Here is a 24057-nt window from a genome sequence, read left to right as displayed (position 1 = left end):
CTTGATTAAAGAAACTGTTTCCAATATTCCCCCCCCCCCCCCCCCTCCATTGAGCTGTGAACCTGGGTAACTCTAACATTTTCTTTTTTCAATTAGATGTTACTTTGGTTACAAGTTTGGCAACAAGTTAGGTATTTCTTTCAGTGATATTGATTTATCAGATATTGTTTGATAAGCTTCCATGGCACTTTCGTATTCATGTTTCCAATATCTTGCTGAGCCACAGCGAACATCTTTTAGAGATGAAACTGTTACTGCTGTTGATATATGATCTTTTTCGGTATTTTCATGAATACACAGCTCAGCTCGTAAAAACTTATCTTCCTGTATCCACTTAACACTTATCCACATATCCACTTAAATATACTTATCCACACATCCACTTAACTTAAGTCCTCTGCTTGAAATGCCAACTTTTTTACCTGCATTTATGATTGTTTGTTTTGATGCTCACTCTGGCCATAACTCTGCAAGTATATTCATGAAACTTTCTCTGTTGATTGTCATAAACGGAGAATAAAGTACAGATTTAGCACTTCTGTATTCAGAGTGCAATTTCTGGTTTCAATTCAATCAAGAAGCTGGGTAACGCCAGTTTTATCAGGTGGAGTGATGAAAAGTCTAATATTTTTGCTTCTTAGGAATGTCAATATCAATATCAACAATCACTGTCAAATCTTGAAGAGTGATCAGATAGGGCAACAATACGCCGCTTTATATTGTTTTTTTCTAAAAATTGGTCAAACATTTGATATACACATTGAAGTGTACCGTGATCCTGACTTCCACTCTCATTTGTGGAGATTAGAAGATTTGGAATACGTATAACTGCTTCTTTTGGAGACATGTGGGCACTAATCCCTTTTCCCTTGAATATGATTTGGCACATTGCTATATCTCCTCCAAAGGAAATAAAAGGATGTATAGTTATGCATTCTCTATTTTCTCTTATCATCTTTTGAGAACTTTCCCCTCTTCCAGCATACACTAAACCATTTGGAGTACCATCAACTCCATAGTTTATAAACTGGGGGGTTTCATCATGATTGTAAATTCTAGAGGTATCTATATATCCCTGGCATACACCTGTTTCTAATTGATTTGCATCAATGAAAATATTACATTCTATAAGTTCTTCAGCTAATTCATTGAGGTGTTTACATGCCATTGCATTTGTGTTTTGAATGAGGTTTCGTGACGAAACTATAGCAGAATATTCATTTCATAACATCGAGATGAAATTAAATGCAAATAACTTTTTTATTTTAAAGATAAGTGAACCAAACATTTAAAAATATATTCAGCATGGAAAATAAATAATTTATGCAGAAATTCATGATTCCCTAAGCAATATTGGCAACAATACTACCTACTAATTAACCTGACATTCTGAAGTCCCTAATGAAAAACAATGTCCTAAATATTTATCTAAAGAAATATGAAAACTAGTATAAAATTATTAAAACATTTGGGCAATCTAGCTGAAGTATTACATTAACTCATAAAAGTAAAAACAAAGTATATGCTCAAATATTTGGAGCTTAGCAGGATCTTAAAAAGCACCTAACATTCTGAGATACCTTTACCTGTTGGTATGCATAATATATATAAGATTTATTTACCTTCACTGGCTTCACTTCATTTCTCAAAATATTTATCTTTTATAAGTGTAAAAGGTTGCTAAAAACGGGTGCCACGGGCACATTAATTTTCTAGTATATATATATATATATATATATATATATATATATATATATATATATATATATATATATATATATATATATATATATATATATATATATATATATATATATGCTAAAAGAGAACTTAATTATCAACTTCGTAAAGACAGCAACACTCGTAATGATAAACTTTAAATTGATAACCCTGATTCACCCTTTCACTGGGATATCTGTGATGGAGCAGTCTTCAAGATACGCGGTACTCTTACTCCTACCAACCAAATTGCTCTAGTATCAACACAACTTGCTTACCAACCATCTGCACAACTAATATACGTTCAATCTGTGACAGAATCAAGATTTTTAATCAATTTCTTACAGATTTTAAAATTGACATCGCCTGTCTAACCAAAGCTTAGCTAAAACCTAGTGGTAAGCAAACTACTCTTTACCAAATCAATAATAATTACATTTACATAAGCACTGAACGTCAGGATTGCTTAGGTGATGGTACTTTTATATTCATAAACAAAAAATACTTATAAAATAGAACAAAAAAAAGTAATGACTAACAATGAAAAAAAAAAAAAATTTAAATTAACAATTGGTCGTGTATACCCAAAATACCCCCCTGTGGATACTCCTCCTGTCTAGTAATATGTGCCTATATTCCGGTTTGGACTCAAAGTGAGCAGTGCAATGTTCCTTATCAAATTGCACAACTTATTGAGCCAGCTATAACTCGCTGTACATTAGGCAACAAACTACTATTAATTCCTGCAGGAGATCTAAATGGCCCAGTTCCCCGCAAGGTTGCTTACCGGTCAGGTAGAATTGCTGACACTGCTGGACTGATACGGTCTTGAAACCTTAGTTGAAATATATATGTATGAAATACAAACTGCTTGCAACAATCTTTATTATTCTATACTCTCTGCTCAAGATAGCCTACCTCTAAGAGCAATAACGCTTATCAACCCCAAGCCTTGGATGACACTATTTATTCAAAGCCTTAAAAAAGAGCCTCAATGACTTTTTTTCTCTGGGCACTAAAATGAGTGGAAAGAACTTGCCAGATAGCAGATAGAGAACTAATCACCAACCCTATCTCTGAGACATAAGCAAATCAATTAAACGATCAATTTCTAAGCGTTAGGATCAGTAAGAAACTTTTTTACCTGCATTTATGATTGTTTGTTTTGATGCTCACTCTGGCCATAACTCTGCAAGTATATTCATGAAACTTTCTCTGTTGATTGTCATAAACGGAGAATAAAGTACAGATTTAGCACTTCTGTATTCAGAGTGCAATTTCTGGTTGATTCAATCAAGAAGCTGGGTAACGCCAGTTTTATCAGGTGGAGTGATGAAAAGTCTGATATTTTTGCTTCTTAGGAATGTCAATATATAACAGGAATAGCAGATAGAGAACTAATCACCACCCCTATCTCTGAGACATTAGCAAATCAATTAAACGATCAATTTCTAAGCGTTAGGATCAGTAAGAAACAATCTAATCTCTCGTTCTTCAACCGAAAAGTTAACTCACCTATTACCTACATTTTTACACTTAATAACATTCTCAACCAACTCAACAAACTAAAGACAGTATCATCAGAACCAGATGATCTTTTTCTGCTTTTACTCAAATCTGCTTGCTTTAAAATCGTTCCATCACTCTGTATCCTATTTAACCACTTCATAGAAAACAGTTACCTACCTGACCAATGGAAATCAGCAAACATAATACCAATTCCTTAAATTTAATGACTACCTCCTGATTGCCATTACATCCGCATTATGCAAAGTTTTTGAACACATCATTACCAGTTTCATTATCCACAACACAAAGCACATATGGGTCTCAAACAAACAGTTCGATTTTCTTTTAGGACGTTGTAGAATAGATGTTATTATTTAAATTATAGAGGACTGAAGTTATGCTATAGATAAAAACAAATCAATTTTTGCAATATTCTTTCATTTTGCAAAAGCATTTGAACTTGTCAATCATGATAAATTACTGCTAAAGTTAAAGTTAAGTTCTATCTAGCTGGCTTACTTAGATTGCAGCTAACTTATCTAACCATCACCAAAGAACTAAAACAGATGATCTTTCCGCTGACTGGAAATGTATTGAAGCCAAAGTACTTCAATATAGTATTCTTGGTCCAATATTGTTCATTCTCTTCATTTCTAATATTAATGCCTATCTACCACCTAAAACAATTCTTGAAAAATACGCTGACAACATCCTAACTTGTATAATCTACAATAAAGATCCTGCCAACTTACCTCAATCCATTGTAGATGGTGTTGCACTATGAACTGTTGTCAATGGAATGAAACTTAATAGCTCTAAATGTAAAACCATTAGAACTAATTCTAGGTGCTTCGAAATTCAAGTTTACCTTCTTTTGTACTTAACAATATTGAGCTTGAAAAAGTCAACAGCCACAAATATTTTGGAATCATGCTCAATGAGAATCTTAATTGGGATGAATAATGGACAAAAGTTTAAAACAATATAAAATTAGTGCTATATCTACTCAAACGCCTTAAGCAAATCAAACACACTCAGCTCAATCTTCTACAAGTCTATAAATCTTATGCTATTAGTCACTTGATATATAGTGTTCCTGTTCTAACTTAGTGCAGTCCTACTGCAAAAAAAGAGATGCAGCATTTCCATAAAAATGTTATAAACATTATTGGAAGTGATGTAACCAATTCGAGCAGCTTTAATATTAGTTTAGCCATGGAAGTGTTACTAGACAAGATCTGTGTTAATACCCATAAAAAGATCCGTGCTGACTCATGCCACTCTATAACCACTAACTTAGCTCACACTAACAGCAGAAACCTAAACAGATTTCCATTTGCTCTGAACACGTCAAAGACCACCACCTATCAACAATCTTTTATTCAAAAATGCCTCTGTATTCTTTAACTCAGCAACCTCTACCTGCCAAAAAACATTGGGAGCAACACTGCCTTTTCAATATATAAATAATGTTTGCCTGCATTTTTGGCAACCTTTTTTTTTAGTATTTAATAATGGATAAAATTGAACATTTCATTACTTGTAATGTTATTCAATTTTAAATAAAGATTTATAAATAAAAAAAAAAAAAAGTATAGATGTATTATATATACAAAAAAATTATTAAAAAACTTTTCGAAGTATTTTACAATATTTAGTTTCTATCATTCTTTTTAAATTTCTTTAAAAAAAGAAAGATAAGAATTAAAAAAAAGAATAAAATTGTTTATTAATTGGTAGTAAGATTGTTTTGTCACAAGTGAAGTGAAAGTAAAAGAGAGATTCAAAAACATAATCTCTACCACCCTATATATATATAAAATCAATTTTGCACTTACCATTGAATTGTCCCTTATCTCATCATTATTACAAACCACATTGGTTTTAATTGTATATTCCCTTGGAGATGCTTTAAAAAAACATGCTAATGTTTTAAAACCAAGAGGATCAATATACTTTTGTCCCTCTGGTTTGTTGTCAGTACCTTTCATTAACATTTTTGCACACTCAAACACATTAAAAGGCTGAAGAGTACCATCCGATAGTACAGTCCAGTCTCCTTGCTTTTTTAAATTTTTGTAATCATTTTCAATGTAAACCACAGATACCTTTACTTTTAACATATCAAAGCATAAATCAATTAACCTTTTTTTTTTTCCCTCAATAATTTCTTCTGAACCATTTAAAAAAAATGATGCGTGAGTAAAAAGGCAAACAACATTAGGATACGATGGACAAACTATATCAAGCTTTTTAAGTTTTTTAAGAAACTTTTTTAATGGACCATTTAAAAACCGATTGTCAGAACCTTGAATTACAATAAAAATTAGATTGGGATAATAATCTTTAAAATTTTTTTCTCTATATTCTTTTAATGTTTTATAGTTTCTTTCATCTTGATTGTCGCCATCATCATCAAAATATCCTGGAGTGTCAACAAACGTCAGTTGTAAATTAGAAACATCAAGTGAAGGCTCTTTCATAGTTAAAACAACCTCTTGAATATCTCTAAAAAAAAAAAGTTTTTGAAATTTTCAAAAAAAAAAAAATTAGCATAATTAAATCATATATTTAAAATTAATCAAGCCCAGCTCAAAGACTCTTTGCCAAGGGCATTAATTTTTCTATCATAAAATGCAGCATTAAAGCCACAACTTTCTCAAAAAAATATTTATGTCTATTTTTTGCAAAGAACAGAAGGACTGGACTGTTAAAATGTGGTGATGTGATAAAGTGCAAGTTGATATATACAATGATATTATACTTGTGCTATATGAGAGGCAATTCACTAGGTTTAAACCCCGCCAAAAACATTTGGATAAAATTGAAAGAAGAAGATTCTAAACAAAACTTAACTATACTAGTAGATCTGAAAAAAGTCATAACAAAGCTATGGTTTCAACCATGTTCAACCTATGGTTCAAGAACTGTTTAACGAGGGAATGCCTTTTTTCAAGATTAGGGACATTCTAATGAAGTTGAGCTCAGAATTAATTTAGCATTTGTGGTTGTTCTAAGAGATTCAAGTAAGAAGTTGATTTGCAATCTAAAAGGAGTGGAAAGCTTTTTAACTAAAGATTAGGCTGAAATTCTCTTGAAAAATATTCACAATTAGCATGTATTAATACATGCTAATTGTGTTACATAGAGTATAGAGGCTGTAACTGCTGCAAAAAGTGGATCTACACCATATAAAAAAAATCAAAGAAATAATACAAGAATGAATTGTAATATAATGTAGTGATGAGTTTATTGGAGATTTATAGACCATATAAAAGTCATATTAAATTTATTTTTTGAGAATCAAAGAATAATAGCCATTAACACTATGATCTAAAAATCATATAAATCATCAAATTGAGTGTTGATGCTAAAAATGACAGCTAAATTTAAATTTGTCTCACAAAGCACAAGTAGGTCAGTTGAACTTTGCAAATGCTAAGATTCTATACATAAAAAGTTAATTTTAAAGATAACAGTTTTAGTGAGATCATGTAATGATTTGAAGCACCTAAAAGGCAACAACTAAACACAAGCTCAGGTCAGTGAGAAGGCTGAGTGAAATATTGACAAATAAAAAAAATTTAGCTCTAGGTGCAGCAGTAGTGAAAACTTTGTGCTGAAAAAAAATTGTTCAAGGTCTGCAATTGAATGCTGACTTTATTTTTCTAATTCCAAGGACTACAACCCAATAAATACATTGGATTCTTTTACATTAATGGATGGTACATAGAGTTTATGCTTGAGATTTGTGATAAAAAACAAACAATGTGAAGTTAATGTAAAAAAAAAATTAAATTTTAAAAGAAGAAATGATGCAGAATAAGGTGGTAGGTTCTGTTTGACAAAGCATTATGTCAAATAATTCCTCCAATAATCAATATTAAAGATAGAAGTGCTTGTGTACTTGTGTTTTATTTCTACATCACTTCTTCTTTCTACTGATTTTTTTTACTTTTTTTTTTCACTTTTAATATAGTTGCTTCTTTTTTATTCTAGTTTTAAACTAAAAAAGTATTACACTCAAAGAAACATGTCATAAGATAGAGTATAGAAGATAACATGTCATAAGATAGAGTATAGAAGATAACATGTCATAAGATAGAGTATAGAAGATAACATGTCATAAGATAGAGTATAGAAGATAGAGTATAACATGTCATAAGATAGAGTATAGAAGATAACATGTCATAAGATAGAGTATAGGTTTTTTATATAAGTAATAATAATTACAGAACCAGCACAGTGCAGAGTTTCATAATTAATTTGAATTATTTATGCTATGCGGCAAAGTTGTTTAATAGGCTGCTGCATAAGTTTAATAAACTTGACAAGTGGTCACACTTGTCAAGTGGTTATTCTAAGTAGAAATGCAAAGATACATTTTAGGTACTTGGATATACAAACTGTTTTTTTTGTTTTGGTTTTTTAAGTCATTTACCAATGTACCAAAAACAATGTTTACAAAAGTAAAATAAAAAAAAGTGAACTTTCACTAGAGACTTTGTTTTTGGTACTAGTTAACTTATTCATGAAAAACAATATTTTATAAGCCCAACTACAGAAAATTTTATTGAATCAAAAGTTTTGTATTGCTGCATTGATAATAAATATTTACCTTTGTTTTTGTGTTTTATGTGAATAAATGTGAGTGATGTTTATATTAAACTTTATTTTTGATATTATAAGTGTATAGAAGTAACACAAACTTGCCTTTAATTAATTATGGAACTGTATAATTTTACTAAAATTATGCTAATTTTAATCAAAACTTAATTTTAGAATTGTGTTTTTTATATGGTTGGTCAAAATTTGAAGCAAGTCTCAGGTGGTACCCATGGATCCATTAAGTTATATGATATAGAATGACTCCCATTGAAATAAGGAATGATAACTTTTATACCAAATTTAATAACAATATCAACAAGAACATCAATAAAATAAATAATAACAATAACATGATTACCGACAATGATGACAACAGCAAAATTATCATTGTCAACAACAAAAACATTAATAACAATGTCCAGTTTATAATAAGACGTTGCTTATTATTAAAATCAGACAATGATTACCATTATCAAATCAGACATTGATACCAAATCAGACATTGATTACCATTAGTGTTTAGTTAAAATGAAGAGCCTAGAAGTAAAAATAGAAAGTATACTCAAATTGCAACAAAGTTGGTAACAACAACAGCTCTGCGTGCCAACAGTTATCTGAAGAAGAAGGGGTTGATTTTAAAACATACTCACAATATGGAATTTACAGATCCACTATTATACAAGTTTCTAAACTTAAATTGTGAACTAAATGAAATTTATTTTTATAAATAAGTAAAAAAATATATGGGCCTTAATCCTAACTTCAATATTGAACACTTCATAAACTTAGGGCTGGTCAAAAAGCTAAATTGAAAAAGATTCATTATGTGGGGCAAAAATTTTTTTTGGTTAATTAATTTAATCAAAATACTGTCGAAATACTTTTGGCATTATTTAATTGCTTTAAAAGTTAATTCAGAAAACATCTTTTTAGAAACTTTTTTTCAAGAAACTCTTATATATTAATATAAAAACATCTCATGATTGCAAACATTAAAGCTACTTAAGTATCTTGAAATTTAAAAATCTTTATTATCATAATATTAACTCTTAATATTAACAGGACAAACTATTTTCTCTCCAAAAAATATAAAAATCATTTTAATTTTTGGCAGACTGCATATATTTGGGATGTGTAGAAAGAAATAATAAAAAGATAGCAATAGATTGTAGTAAGATCTGAACAACTTATCATGTAGAAGTTATGTTTGGGTCAAGAGTAGGAGCAGAAACCACAAGATACATAGGAGGAAGCACAAGGCAAAGAAAAGCGGTTTATATGCATTTAATAAGAAATAGCATAAAAGTACAGATGACTAGGTATCAATTTTTTTGTTAAAGTTTTAAAGATTCTGTTTTTTTATATAGGTGGTCAAAATTTGAAAAAAGTCTGTATAGCGTTACCAACAGGTCCATTAAATGATGTAATATGGAATGAGCCCATTAAAATAAAAATAAAAAACTTTTCTAACAATTTTAACAACAATATTAACAAAATAAGCAATAAAAATTATTGCTATTTTAATAAGAGCCATTTTGATGCTTAACAATGGAATAGCCTGTGTATCTAGAATGCCAGGAAATTAGTGGTAATTAGTTTTATGAGATAAATTATAGGAAATGTTCTTTGTAAATAACTTTGCCATATCTTTAAAATATAAGATCAGATCTATGTATTAGAGACAGAGTGTTAAACTTGCCCTTTATTAATGACACTGTTAAAGATTTTCCAAAAGTTTAAAACCTAACATCCAAGATAAAATATAAAACTTAGTAATTTAAGAATAAGATGAATCTGAGAATCTAAGAATAATGGAGCTTAGCGTTAGACAATAACTTTTTGCAACTATACTTCTTTAAACAACTAGATTAACTTTTTGGACATTTAGTCTAAAAAGTTGTTTTGATGAAAAAAAGAAAAAAAATATTATAATTAGATATAGCAAGTTGCCCCAAAAAAAGAAAACCATGGGATATAATGAGGCTTGACCTAAAATTGACTTAATGAGCTTGACTTACAAATGAATCAATGAGGCATGAAATATAAAACCATTAAGAAAGAAAAAAAATATTTTATGCCTCCCTAAATCCATGAGATTGTATAGGAGGCACAGTTTTCAGTAGAGACAAAAAAACATAAGCCCTAAAACCATCAAAAAGCAAAACCACAAAATAATTTCAGTAATTCAGCCTTAAAGTAATTGTAAGAAGCACAAGCATATGATCAGAGACAAGCCAAGACGATAAAGGTTAGTGATTAAAAGTCAGAGATAAAATACAATCAAGAAGCTAAAGGTAAGTGATTAAAAGAGTCTTGTAAACGAGTCATAAAGCTCTAAGTAAGAAAATTTTAGATATTGAGAATAACAAGTTTCAAGTACCAATAAAGACAAAAATTGCAGATCGATAAAGAAAAAGTACTTAGTCAATTTAATTAGAATTAAAACCAAAATGAGTGCAACTTTGGGCAAAAGGAGAGCAATAAAAAATGTGAAGAGAATTAAGTGAAATGGTATTACAAAAAATCACATAAAAAACAATAACCATTAAAAGAGAGATCCAAAAGTGGAAAAGAAGAAAAATCTAAACTAATATCGCAAAGAGCAAGCAATAAAGTGAAACTTTTGGTATTATAGTCATGATTTAAAATATCAGAGGACTTAACTTAAATAAAGATAGTACAAGGCACCTTTAACAATAAGCTATGCTCTCAGCCGTATATCTGCTCAGCACCCGTATTCACATCCCTCCGTAAAACTCTGAGATAAGCTATTATATATTAAGCAGGTTAAAAATAAATCAGCAGTTTTTATCCACAGCGTAAAATAAACTCATATTCTTATGTCTCCATTTGGTTAACGGCAGGAGTAAATTTAGTTATTCGAAGGCTGTTAATGCCAAAATCTAACTCTGCTATATGCTATGTATTTTGCATTTGATTATAATGGACGCACTGTTGCGCGTATATATGTATGTTAAATACATGCACAAAAATGTATGTGTGTACAACTGTATAACTTTTAAGGGTTTAATTATGTATAAAAGCAAATTTACATGAACTTTGAGTAACAAATAAACAAGTACATGAATATATACATACATACATACATACATACATATATATATATATATATAAATATATATATATATATATATATATATATATATATATATATATTTTTATATATATACATATATACACACACACATATATATATGTATATTAGTACATGGTTGATGATTGTCGTATAGGCATGAAACTAGGGCTTGCATGCGATTAAAATTTTTAATCGCAATTAATCGCATGATTAAATTTTTTGATCATAATTAATCGCGCGATTAATCGAACACTATAATTTAAATAAATAAAAGAAACAAACAGGAAAAGTTTTAAAAATCATTTGATCTATTTACATGCAAATGATAAAACATCATAAAAAAGTTCTAATTATAGTTTATACTGTTTCTAATACAACAAATAAAAATAAAATATTTGAAAAACTTGAAATAAAAAATTTCTTAAAGCCAGTCTTTTAAACATAATAACATGTTCAATGAATCTGGCAGCAGAGATGATCTGTGCTTGTCTGCAATGAACCCAGCGGTTGAAAACAGTCTTTCGCATGGAACTGTAGTCGCTGGAACTGACAAATATTTCTTCGCAATTGTTGCTAATCGAGGATATGAACCTTGATGTAGCTTCCACCACTGAAGAGGATCTGAATCCATTTTGGCGCAGGGTTCTTTTCGATATCGACTCACTTCATCTTCACTTGGGGAATCAACTTCATCCAGATCTGGTAGATTGATTACCATTTTAAGATTTTTTGCTGATGCCTGTTGCAAAATAATTATTCAAATATTACCATATAGATAATATTTAACTATTTCAATTAATATTATAGTACTCATAGAATTTATCTATAAAAAAGGTTATTTTGATAAATGCAATTTTGAATCCATTATTATGCCATTAGAATTATTCAATTAAAAAAACCCATCAAATTTATTACTACAAAATGCTCAGCTCTTTTGGTTCTTGTTCTATTGATACTGGTCTGAGGTCTGGAACAGATTCAAGAAGCTTCGATAATCTCTGCCAGACATTTGATCTTTCATTTGAAGCTATAAACGATAAATTTTTAAATCTTGAATCTAATGCTGAAAATCATTAAACCTGCGCTCCATTTCATTTACAAATTTTTCTTTAAATAGCGCGATGTAAGGGGTCGTCCATAAAGTACGTACGCCAAAAATTTTGAAATTTGACACCCCCCTCCCCCCTGTTGCCATGCGTACTTTTATGTCCCCACCCCCCCTTAAAAGTACGTACGTTTCTCAAATACCCCCCCTCAAATATCCCCCCCTCCATCCCTATTTTATTTTTTTTTTCCAAATAAAAAAGTTTAATTAAAAAAAAAAAAGACGGAGGGTACCTTAGATACTTTATACGACCCCAAAGCTCTTTGCTTGCGCATTTTGAAAACGTCTTTGAGTATATATGCAAATAATAATTTAAATAAATTTAAAATTTTGTAATGATAAGTGCGTATTAAGGCGAGAGGTTAATGCGGCGGCAATAGTCATCGGAGATCCTGGTTCGATTCCTGGTGAAATCCATGGAAAACTTTTTTTTGTTTTAATAACGAATCAAATGTAAATAAACTATACTTAGGGTGGACGTTTTTTCAGGCACCCCTCTTTAGTAAGTAAAAAACGAGTCTAAGGTGAGATCAGTAATATTGAAAACAAAGGGTAAAACCCAGTGGGAGAGGGCAACAGCAAATTTTGTGCCCTTTTGCTAATTAAAGAAGCTTTTTATTTTAGCAAAACCTAGCGGTCAAATTTGGAAGATTTTGAGACGCCATTGACACGTTTTTTTTAGGGGTGACTCCGTCGCATCAATTACGGCCCTCAGGTCTTACTCAGGGCCGTAATTGATGCAGTTTGCCTCCCCCCTTCCCTGCCCAAACGTGAGGGAAATATGTAGCAAAATTTTTAACTTTAACATCTAAAACTAAATTTAAATTTATCGACAGATTTTAATTTTTGTAGAAAAATATTGTAAATTACAAAAAAGTTATGACCATGCAAAATTTACATCCCTCTTATTTTGGGGGTCGGGAGGGTAAGCATTTTAAGGCTTTTTATTCACAGGCCTCCGCCATCCCGATATTTTGCAAGGCCTCCTCATTTGGCATAGGTATAAACAAACTTAAGTTAGGAGTTTGCACGATGTGTGAAAGTGTCCTATCTGGAACATCAAAAAATTCTGAGGGCGCCCATACATGTATGTGCATAGAGGAAAACTATACCCTCTACTCGATATACCATACATCTTTTTATGTTGGCAAACTAGAATCTTTAGTCAGAATGTAACTTTTCTATTGATTAGCTGGTTAATTGTGATAAATTAGAAAATCGAAGTACGTACTTTTAAATTAAACCCTCCCCCCCCCTCCCATACGCTTTCGTACGCTTTTTGAAGACTCCCCCCTAACGACGACCCCTAACGAGGATCATCATCTTGAATAATCATTTCACGTGATAAGTGGCATATAATTGGTAAAACCACTGAACTAGATACGTATTTATTACCACCTAACAATTCTGAAGCCACTTTGCATGGTTGCAAAACATCAGCAATTTTTTCCATTTTTTCCCACTCTCTTTCTGTCAAAGTCTGTAAGTGATGGTTTTGCTCATCCAGTGTTACTGTGATGGCTTTTTTATGTTTCAACATACGTCTCAGCATATCATACATGCTATTCCACCTTGTAACAACATGCTGAATTAGATTTTCTTGTGGCAGGTCGAGGTCAATCTGATTTTCATGTAATTCCATATTATTTGCTGGACTATGTTTAAAATGTCCAACAATTCTGTGACATTTAGCTAGTGCTATGTCAAATGCAGTCTCCTCAATGGCAGATTTTATAATTAGCTGAACGGTATGTGCAAAACATGGAAGATGTTTGAAGGGAAAACTTGATACAGCCTTTACAATGTTTCTACCGTTATCAGTACCAATAGAAAATATTTTTTCAAATAATCCCCATTTATCTGCAATATTTCTGATGTGGGTTGAAACATTGTCACTTGTGTGTCGGTCCAATGTTTGATGAACACCTAAGGCAAATGAGTTCAACATCCAGTTGTTATCTATTAAATGACATGTTAAACCAAGATAACTGACATTACCCATTGAAGACCAATGATCACAGGTAATTGCTATACTAGTAGCCATGTTTATGAGGTCTATTTTTTTTTCTTCTCATCTTCATAGAGTGTTTGCATTTTTATTTTAATTGTGTTTTGACAGGGAAGATTGTAACTGTAGTCGGACGTTGCTGTTTGAATGACATTCGTCAAACCTGAATCTGTAACAATGTTGAGTGGTCGACAGCTACTTGCAACCCAGCAAACAATGGCTTCCGTAATTTCCTTTGCAGAAATTTGTTTATTTACGCCCTTTTGTGATTTAATACTGTCCTCAATTGTAAGTTGTTTTGATGAACTCGCGATCTTGCTTTGATTTTTACTAGTAGTTGCGAAGAACACGTGTTTACTGTTCAAATGATACTGAAGCGTTGTAAGACTTCAGTATATCACTGAAATTTTTTGGAACAAATTCTTTGGAACAATATTTAGAGATAACCAATTTTTTTGACTCGTCTTTAAAAATAAAGGCTCCGTTGAGGATAGATTGATTGCCGTTTGAACCCATAATTTAATTTATTAACAAATAAAGTTCATCAGGATAAGATATTAAAAATTTGGAAATTTAATAAATTTATTGACAAAACAACAACGCGATCAAAACAATTTTGAAAACAAAAAGTATAAGGTAAGAGAGACATAATTGAGACAAATAAAACAAAATGGCGTCATCACAGGAGTAAACATTGATTAGAAATAAGAAAGTGGTATAGAAATTTCTTTATTGCTCAAAAATTAGTTTTTGATGCTAACCAAAATTAGCATTGCCAAAAAAATTTATGATCTAATCTAATCGCCAAAAAATTAATGAGTTAGAAAATTTGATCTGCGTTAATTTTTTTTAAATTGCGTTAAATTATTAGCGCTTTAACGCGTTAACTTTGCAAGCCCTACTTATGAAAAAAAAGGAATTTTATTTATTTATCAGCACATACTTCACTGTTTTAAATAAATAATAATTATCTAATTAACATTTTAAATTGGTATATAAATCAACAATTTTTGATAAGTTCAAAAATTTGAGGACAAAACATTTATTTTTTAAATAACAAAAGTTTTTTAACAATAATTGATCACAAATTTATATAAAAGCAAAATCTCATTAGTGTTTTGTAGAATATCCTTTACAATCAAGAATCAAAGCTTCCAATAAGAGAACTTCCAACCTACAGACAAGTGATTCAATATTCATATCTTATTTGTAAAAATATGTATGAAGTTTTTTTTTTTTTTTTTTTTTTTTTTTAAAAATATTCGCTTCCAACAAGGCTGCAAGCAGCCACTAATTAAAGTTGGAAGTTACTGTAAGAGAAAAGATGAAGATTGTAGAGCAAGATAACGATTGACGGACGATTTAAAAGATTGCAAATTATATGAATCAGGAAAGCAAGATGAAGGAAGCGAATTCCAAAGAGCTGATGTTCGAGGAAAAAAACTAGACGAATAAGCGTTTTTGGAGCACTTAGGAACAGTCACAGAAAAAGGATGACACTTAATTGAATGACGAGTAACACGAGAATGAATTTTAGTAGATGGCACAAGAGACGTTAGCTCTTTCGAGCAGTGCCCATTATAGTATTTGTAGAAAAGAGAAAGAGAAGCAACATTACGACGATGTGATAATGGTTGAAGGTTGGCTGCAAGAGCAGGTCCAACTATGTTTACAATGCGTTTTTGCACCTTGTCTAAAAGAGAAAGGGCATCATTAGAAGATCCGCCCCAGATATGGCAACAGTATTCCATACAAGGCCGGATTTGAGATTTATAGAGGTAGAGAATAGAATCCAGAGTAAGAAAGTGGCGAGCTCGATAAAGAGATGCAACCTTAGCAGATGCTAATTTTGCAACTGATTTGATATATGGTTTCCAAGAAAGATTGGAAGTAAGAGTTAATCCTAGAAGATGAAGAGTAGGTGACTCATCGAGTACATCACCGTTCATAAATATAGGAAGATCTAAATTATTGCGATAACGATTGGCTGAAAAAAATTGAGTTTTATCTGAATTAAAGTTCACCAGCCACTGTGAGCCCCATGCTGTAGCAGAAGTGAGATCCTTTTCAAGCTCAAATGCCCCCTCCAGGCAATCAGAGGGTGTTGGTTTCTTATCACGACAAGAATAAATGGTAGTATCATCAGCAAACAATGCCACCTTAGATGTGAGAATATCTGGAAGATCGTTAATGTAAATTAAAAAGAGTATAGGGCCAAGGATAGAACCTTGAGGAACCCCTGAAGTTACAGAATAAGAAGAAGAGTGTTGTCCATCGAGGACAACTTTTATGCTACGATTGGAAAGGAAGGATTCAATGATCTTAAAGATGTTGCCGGATACACCATAAGAAGAAAGCTTATGGAGAAGACCAGCATGCCAAACTTTATCAAACGCTTTTGAAATGTCAAGAGCGATGGCCTTAACCTCTCCACCTTCATCTAATGCACGATAAAACCTGTCAGTTATTACTGTTAGCAAATCAGCTGTAGAACGAGAAGATCGAAATCCATATTGATGGTCAGAAAGTAAGTTATTAGATTCAAGATGAGAAATTAAGTGTTTGTTAATTAAAGATTCAAAAACCTTGCTTATGATAGGAAGAAGACTTATGGGACGGTAGTTAGACGAATCAGATCGCTCCCCAGAATTTTTGAAGATAGGGATAACAGATGCGGCTTTCCAGCAGGCTGGAAAACAAGACTCTGATAAGCACTTTTTTTGTTTCAAACTAGTTTTGAGAGTATAGACGACAGCTCTGGAGAACACTTCTGCAAGACAATAACAGGTATGTTGTCTGGGCCACAAGCTGTAGAAGAGTCTAGACAGGAAATCACTTTAGATACAGATGCTGAAGTGATATGAATGTCAAGCAATGAATCAACCTGTTTGTTGGCAATATCAGGTAGAACGCAATTAGTGGAATCAAGAGATGATACTGATGAAAAGTTTTTAGCAAACAGTTCGGCTTTGTCTTTAGGTGAGGTGACATGAAGTAACAAGTATTAGTTTTTCAGAGATAATTTCAAAAGTAACATATGATTTGATTAGTCTCTGGAATAGAGTAAATCCTAAGCTTCCTCTGATCTGCAAGAAGTCAGTAGACAAAAAAATTTCTAGACTTCTTAAGAGAGTTTTATCTGCTGAAGGAAAGTGCGAAAATGCAAACAACTTTGAGCATTTGTTTGATTTGTCTTCTTGTGGTTGTGAACTTTTAGTAGTAGCTTTCAATAATAGGTAAGGAAAATTGTAAATTTCATTTTTATATGCAATACTTATTTTTAGCTTGTGCTAAACTTTATACAAATAATTGTTTATAACTTGATATGATATTTTTTATAAGTTAAATGCTAAATTAAAAAGATTGTATTGGATAATTTTAAATAATTTTATAATTTTAATGATATGTTTTTGTTTTTAGTTTTTCTGTAATGCTTTTTTATAAAAATGATATTAAAATTATTCTAATAGATTTTAAATATTTTTATAATGCATGCAATTTTTTTATGCATAGATCTGTTAAGTGTAAGAATCCTTTGGATTGCAAAACAACACACTTTGCTTGTCTCTGTGAAAGCGGCAAAAAGGTAAATAATTTTATTTTTAAAAGTTAGTAACAATCAAATACACGTCAGAGTGAAAAAATAAAAATTTCTTCCATTTTGTCAGCAAAATACTTTATTTTGTTTTATTATTAATAATAAAAAGGCCTGAGAGATGGTTTGAACTGTAATTTTCTTAAGTGTTTAGGATATTGTATAATATATTTGAAACTATTTTATTGTATTCATTCTATTCTAGAGTTACTTTAACAAGTTTATAATTGAACTGAGTAAACACCTTTTTAAAAAAGTTTAAAATTGTTTTAGGTACCACCATTGTATAGAGAATATTTAAAAAAGATCAAACATCGAAAGTTGGAATAACAGGAAGATTTTAAATTGGTACAGTAGATATAAAAACAGCTGCCAGAGCAAAAAGAAAGCAAGAGAGAGAAACTAACAAGAAGATAAATAGATGTATTAGGCTGCTGAAATTCAATGTGATTCCAATCTGGATACTAAGTTATTTGATAACAATAATAAGTTTGAATCTGTTCCAGAAAGAGAAAAAAATCTAATAAATCACAAATAATAACTGAAAAAAAAAGAATCAGCACTATGTTAAGTTCTAAACACTTAACTGATGTTAAATAATTAAAGGTTATTGGAATTGATAGAAAAATTGACAAGTCTACATTAGTACATTCTGTCAGTTATAACACTGATGAAGATCCTATTATTGTTGCTTCAACCAAAGAAGAACATCATCTTACATTTACAGCAGAATATGGGTCAACAGCACAAAATTATTTGACTCGTGTAGTTATACCTAATGGAGCTGGCGCTACCATGGCAAATGTTTTAACAATATAATAGTGTTCAGAGCTTAGTCGCTGTTATTGTAGATAACACAACTTCTAATACAGGTGCAGATAACGGTTTGGTTATAAAACTCGAAAAAATTCTTAAAAGAAGTTTGACCTTTTAGGATGTATGCTTCATCAAGTTAAACTTCCACTGCAACACATATCTGAATTAGATGGAAACACAAATGGTCCTAAATCTTATAAGGGGCCTATTGGAGATGCTGCATCTCATCAAACTCTTCATAAACAGTTATTAGTTGAGTTTGTTTCCATATATTCAGAAATAGAGTTGTTTATTAGCAGTGAGGTTATAAGCAATCTTAGTACAGACCAGCAAAAGCTTTATGAGTACTGTGTGGGTATCTCAAAATGATATCACATCATGATAGATGGCTAACTCTAGCCTTAAGAATAACGATGGTTTATGTTAGGAATGATAAACCATCTCCTGAGTTATTAGTAATAACTAAATATATTGTTCAAGTCTATTGTGTAATGTGGTTCGCTATTAAGCTCTCCGGAAAATATAAAGATGCATGTCAACTTCTGTACAAAACCATTCAATTAGTCAAACTTCAAGACAGCAAGATTCAGAGCATTGTTTTTAACAACTTACAAGGACATTATATTGTTATTTGCAAGAAAATTTCCTGTACTGCATGCTGCTGGATGAAAATATAAATATAAGAAATCAAGTCCTCAACCAAATCCTTAAAATAAGAGCATTGACAGAAGACATTACTTTTAAACCAAAGCTTAAGCAGAAATCCATAATAAAAATAAATTTTGATGCTGAGTCTTGCGATTATCTTGTTTCTGTTGATGATATTCAGGTTGAGTTCCCAACAACTCTTTGCATAACGTCAGAAAATCTGAAAGAGGTTATTAAATCAAACCTAAATCTTTAGGTAATAGATATGCCTAACAATTCTCAATCAATTAACCTCAGAGGCATCTAAACAAGTTTATGGTTACGAAAAGAGACACAAATTCATTTTGACTAAAACTCAAAGTCGAAGAGAGAATAAAAAAAACATAAAAAAAGTGTGACTATTTTATAAAATGAATATCTAATATATTAGTTATACTTTTTGTTTATTTGTTTTTTTCTATAACTGCTGAATGAAATATTTACTGTAGTCAATAATCTAAGTATAGTTCTATTGATATTAAATTCCTAATTACATATACTTCCAGGGCCGGTTTTCTAGGGAGGGGGCAGTTGGTGAAATGGACACAGGTTCCACGATTTAGGGCCCCCAAACGCTAATGAACTTCCTAATTATACTTTTTTTTTGTAATTAGTTTAACAACTATTCAAAATGACTAAAAATACGCATAAAATTATTGAAATTCTTAAAAATTTGGTTTAACCTTAGTTTCAATAGTTTTTCTGTTTTTAATCTTTGGAACCTTTTTTTTCAACCAACTGCAAAAATTCAAGAAGCCTGTTACTATAAAATTATATTTACATCTGTATAAAAATTATTATAGTACCCGGGCACCAGAAGTAGAAAATTGGGCTTTTAGACCACTAAAAAATAGGCTATAAAATATATCAAAATGGCTAAAAAGTGTGATTATTAAATCCAATTTCCCGAAGTGAAAATAACTTTGAAAAGAGTATATGTTATTGTTTTGTGTTATTAACATTGCAATAAACAAATGCCAGGGCGACTCTTTGTGATTTAAAAAAAAAAACACCTAGTAGGCAGTGGCCTAATATATATGTATTTATACATATATATTCAAATTTATTTATTTTGTAAATTAAGATAATTAAGATTATTACTGACATTTTATTGTCAGTAGTTTTTGAATGTGTTTGAAAGTTAATAAGTGCCATGTTTTACGAATGACTTGCAAGCACCGGTCCCTTATTGATACTTTAAATTCAGATTAAATGCATTCTTATATGGATTCAATTGAAATGTAGATCATGAAACTAGTCTTTTTGAAAAAATTACAATAATTAATGGGATAAACTCTATTCAAGTTAAACTTTTTAAGAATAATGTTATTGATTAAAATTATATTACTTTTCAAAGCAAGACTTGGGCATAAGTCAAGTAAATTTTAGAAATCTTTGGTTATGGTGCATATGACAATCTCATCAGCATACAGAAGATGATATATATATATATATATATATATATATATATATATATATATATATATATATATATATATATATATATATATATATATATATATATATATATATATATATATATATATATATATATATATATATATATATATATATATATATATATATATATTAGTAGTAGAAAATCACTTAACAAAATTTTTTTCCATTTAACACTGTGTTTCATCAACAAAGATTCATCAGAAATCTTCTGATGAATCTTTGTTGATGAAACACAGTGTTAAATGGAAAAAAATTTTGTTAAGTGATTTTCTACTACTAATATAATTGCTCTGTTCTTTTAAGAACATTGAGCACTCTATTGTGTAGAATACTTTTTGAAGTTGTTTAAATATATATATATATATATATATATATATATATATATATATATATATATATATATATATATATATATATATATATATATATATTTAAACAACTTTAAATATATATTTAAAGTTTGTTGTTTAAATATATATATATATATATATATATATATATATATATATATATATATATATATATATATATATATATATATATATATATATATATATATATATATATATATATATATATTAATTATTTTTACTGTTGCTGATTTCAGAAACTCTTGGATAGTAATGACTAAAAAGTTAAATTCTTTCTATTGAAACATATAACTGGTTTTATAAGTTCTTGTTTAGTTTTATAATAAATGATATAAGGCGAACGTATCTAACTTTTTTTTAGTTTGTATATATGTTTTTTAACTCAGCTAACAATATTAACTTTATTAAAGGCACATGGTAAAGGGTATTTTATAAAAAGCACATGGTAAAATTTCTATGCTGCAGCCAAGGTAGCAGCATGGATTTTTAGAGGCAAAGCCTTGTAAGACAAAGCCTTGTAGAGGTTTGATGAAACTTTCTCAGTTAAAATGATACCAAGCATAATTAAAAGAATATGGGCACAATTTTTTACAAAAACATCCATGTTTTTTTGTGTAGCACTTTATATTAAATATTATTTAAGAGTTATTTTTAGATGTTTTTGAGATATTGTTTTTTTTTGTTTTGTTTGTTTTTTAGAAGATATTATTATAATTAAACATTTTTTGTATGTTTATAGATTCATTTTAGCTTAAAAAAAATTTATTTTTAAAAGTAAAAAAATTTTTGAATAATTAGTTGTCAATTTATTAAACAAAAAAAAACGCAGTATAGGGTACACAGTAAAATAACTCATTTTGAAGTTAATATACAGTTTAAACAGTAGAAAAATCTCCACTCTGATGCGATAGAGATGATTTCTTGAAATGAGTCACAATAAAATCACTTGGTTTTTGAATTTATCAGCAACCATTATTTAAAAAATCACAGACTGTAATTTACCAATTAAACAAATAATTGTCTATTGCCATCGCAATGTTTAAATATGATGAGAAAAACAGCATGAAAACTAGTTAACAGAGCTGGCTAATGGAAGAATTTTAACTAAAAGAATTATCAGAGCAGTTAATAAACAGAACCTAAACAGAAGGATTAGAATACCATTTACTTTCTTCCGTTTTATAACCAGCCATTAAGAGTTTTTTTCTTAACAGACACTCAAATTCTCTGTTAGTTTAACAGAGAGATGTGAATACAGCAGCTGATAGCTGGACCATCGTCTCAAGTTGGAACAAGTTCTTTGGCATCTGTTAGTTTTATAAGTTTGCCAAAACCTTGTAAGAAACAACTGCTGATGTCATCATACAAAATATCAATTCAATATCATTGAAAATCTAGCAATATTTAGAAAGGCTAACAGCCTTCAAACCTAACTCAAAAAAGTTGGTGTTGTTTTAGAACCAAGTATTAAACACTTTATCAAACATTTCTATTACAAAATATGTCTAATTTTAGACCTAAAGAAAAAATATTAATTAAAAATAGAATTAAATAATAATAAAAATATTTTTTTCCATAGGTAAAAACCCAATGATTGAAAATAAAGACAAGGCAGAAAATAGCTTTACAATTATTATCCTGATTTTGTACCTTGGTTGATTTTGCTTAAATTAAAGGACTGTGATGGGTTTTATACTAGGATATTAAGCGATCAAATTTCATAAATGTAATAATTTTTATCAAAGTATCCTAAAAAATCTTATTGAATGAATCTTCAATTTATTTGGTTTCCAAAAAATCATTATGAAAAAACTTTTTATTAAAAATATTGTCTTTGAATTGAAACTTTTTCCTTTATAGCTAGCTATAATAATATGTTTATGTTTTCAGAAATGTTGGTCATAATAGCTCATAAAATAAATAATATTCTTTAGAAAACACAATATTCTTTAGAAAACCCAATATTCTTTAAAAAACCCAATATTCTTTAGAAAACCCAATATTCTTTAGAAAACCAAATATTCTTTAGAAAACCCAATATTCTTTAGAAAATCCAATATTCTTTAGAAAACCCAATATTCTTTAGAAAACCCAATATTCTTTAGAAAACCCAATATTCTGCAAGTTTTTAATTTGAAAAAGTATAAACATAGTTTAAATGAGTTATTGAATGTTTTCTATAGAACATAATCTTACATAGCATAATTTATAATATTGAAAATGGCTTCTTTTCAATTAAAAGACAGCAAAGGAAAGAAAAGAAATTTAAAAAAGTTTCCTTTTTTATTGTTATTTTATAATATAAATATTATTGCTATTATTGAAATGATTTGATGTTACTTTTTTGTATTAAAAGATTCCTTTTTGTATGGTGCTTTAATTAAAAAAATTTTCTCAGAAAGAGATCCACAGATTTGTGTTATAAGGTAGATAGACACATTCTGGGCATAATAATTATAACATATAAATAATATAATACCCAATATTATTAACCATTATTCATTTAAATAACTTTATAAAGAACTTTCTTAACAAAAATTTTATTTTTTGCAACTAAAAAAAAATATTTTTAATTTATTCTTATTATTTACTAATCATAAAATTTGTCATATTTTTAAAAACTAAAACTCGCATTAAAAAACAACAACAACAACAACAACAAAAAACATTAAAAATTAAATCTTCATAAATCAAATATTAAACTTTTATTCATACACTGAAAATTATATTTATTATTATTTTATTTATACAAATAAAACTAAATTTATCAACTTTTTTTCAATAAATTTAAAATTAAATTTATTAAACTTTTATTTATACATTTAAAATTAAGTTTACATTCATACATCTGCTATAAAATTTTAAAAACAAAAAAATAAAAACCTTGTTTCTGAATAATAAGGATTGGTTTTTAATAAATCATGCCCAATTAAATGATTAATAAACGAGGACTTTCCAACACCACTTTTTCCAAATAGCATGCTAAAAGATACAATATTTAAATCAAAAATTTTTATTGTAAGTAAAATTGACTATTAAATAACCCATTCACTCAGAATAAAGAATATATGAAATAATAAA

The 24057-nt window shown here is 29.4% G+C and overlaps 1 protein-coding gene across 5 annotated transcripts in view; it reads right to left on the bottom strand.

The window, feature by feature from the left end:
• The window catches only part of LOC105846404 (uncharacterized), an 89429-nt gene that overhangs the window by 9481 nt on the left and 55891 nt on the right, over positions 1–24057 (bottom strand). For all 5 annotated transcript variants that reach the window (XM_065793978.1, XM_065793976.1, XM_065793975.1 and 2 more), the window contains 2 exons: positions 23860–23958; positions 5067–5736 (listed from right to left, as the gene is read on the bottom strand). In XM_065793978.1, coding sequence (XP_065650050.1) covers positions 5067–5736; positions 23860–23958 — 769 coding nt within the window. The remainder of the gene's footprint in view (positions 1–5066; positions 5737–23859; positions 23959–24057) is intronic.

The sequence above is a fragment of the Hydra vulgaris genome, chromosome 03, assembly GCF_038396675.1.
Source record: "Hydra vulgaris chromosome 03, alternate assembly HydraT2T_AEP".
NCBI lineage: Eukaryota > Metazoa > Cnidaria > Hydrozoa > Anthoathecata > Hydridae > Hydra > Hydra vulgaris.
This window is presented reverse-complemented; position numbering and strand designations above follow the sequence as displayed.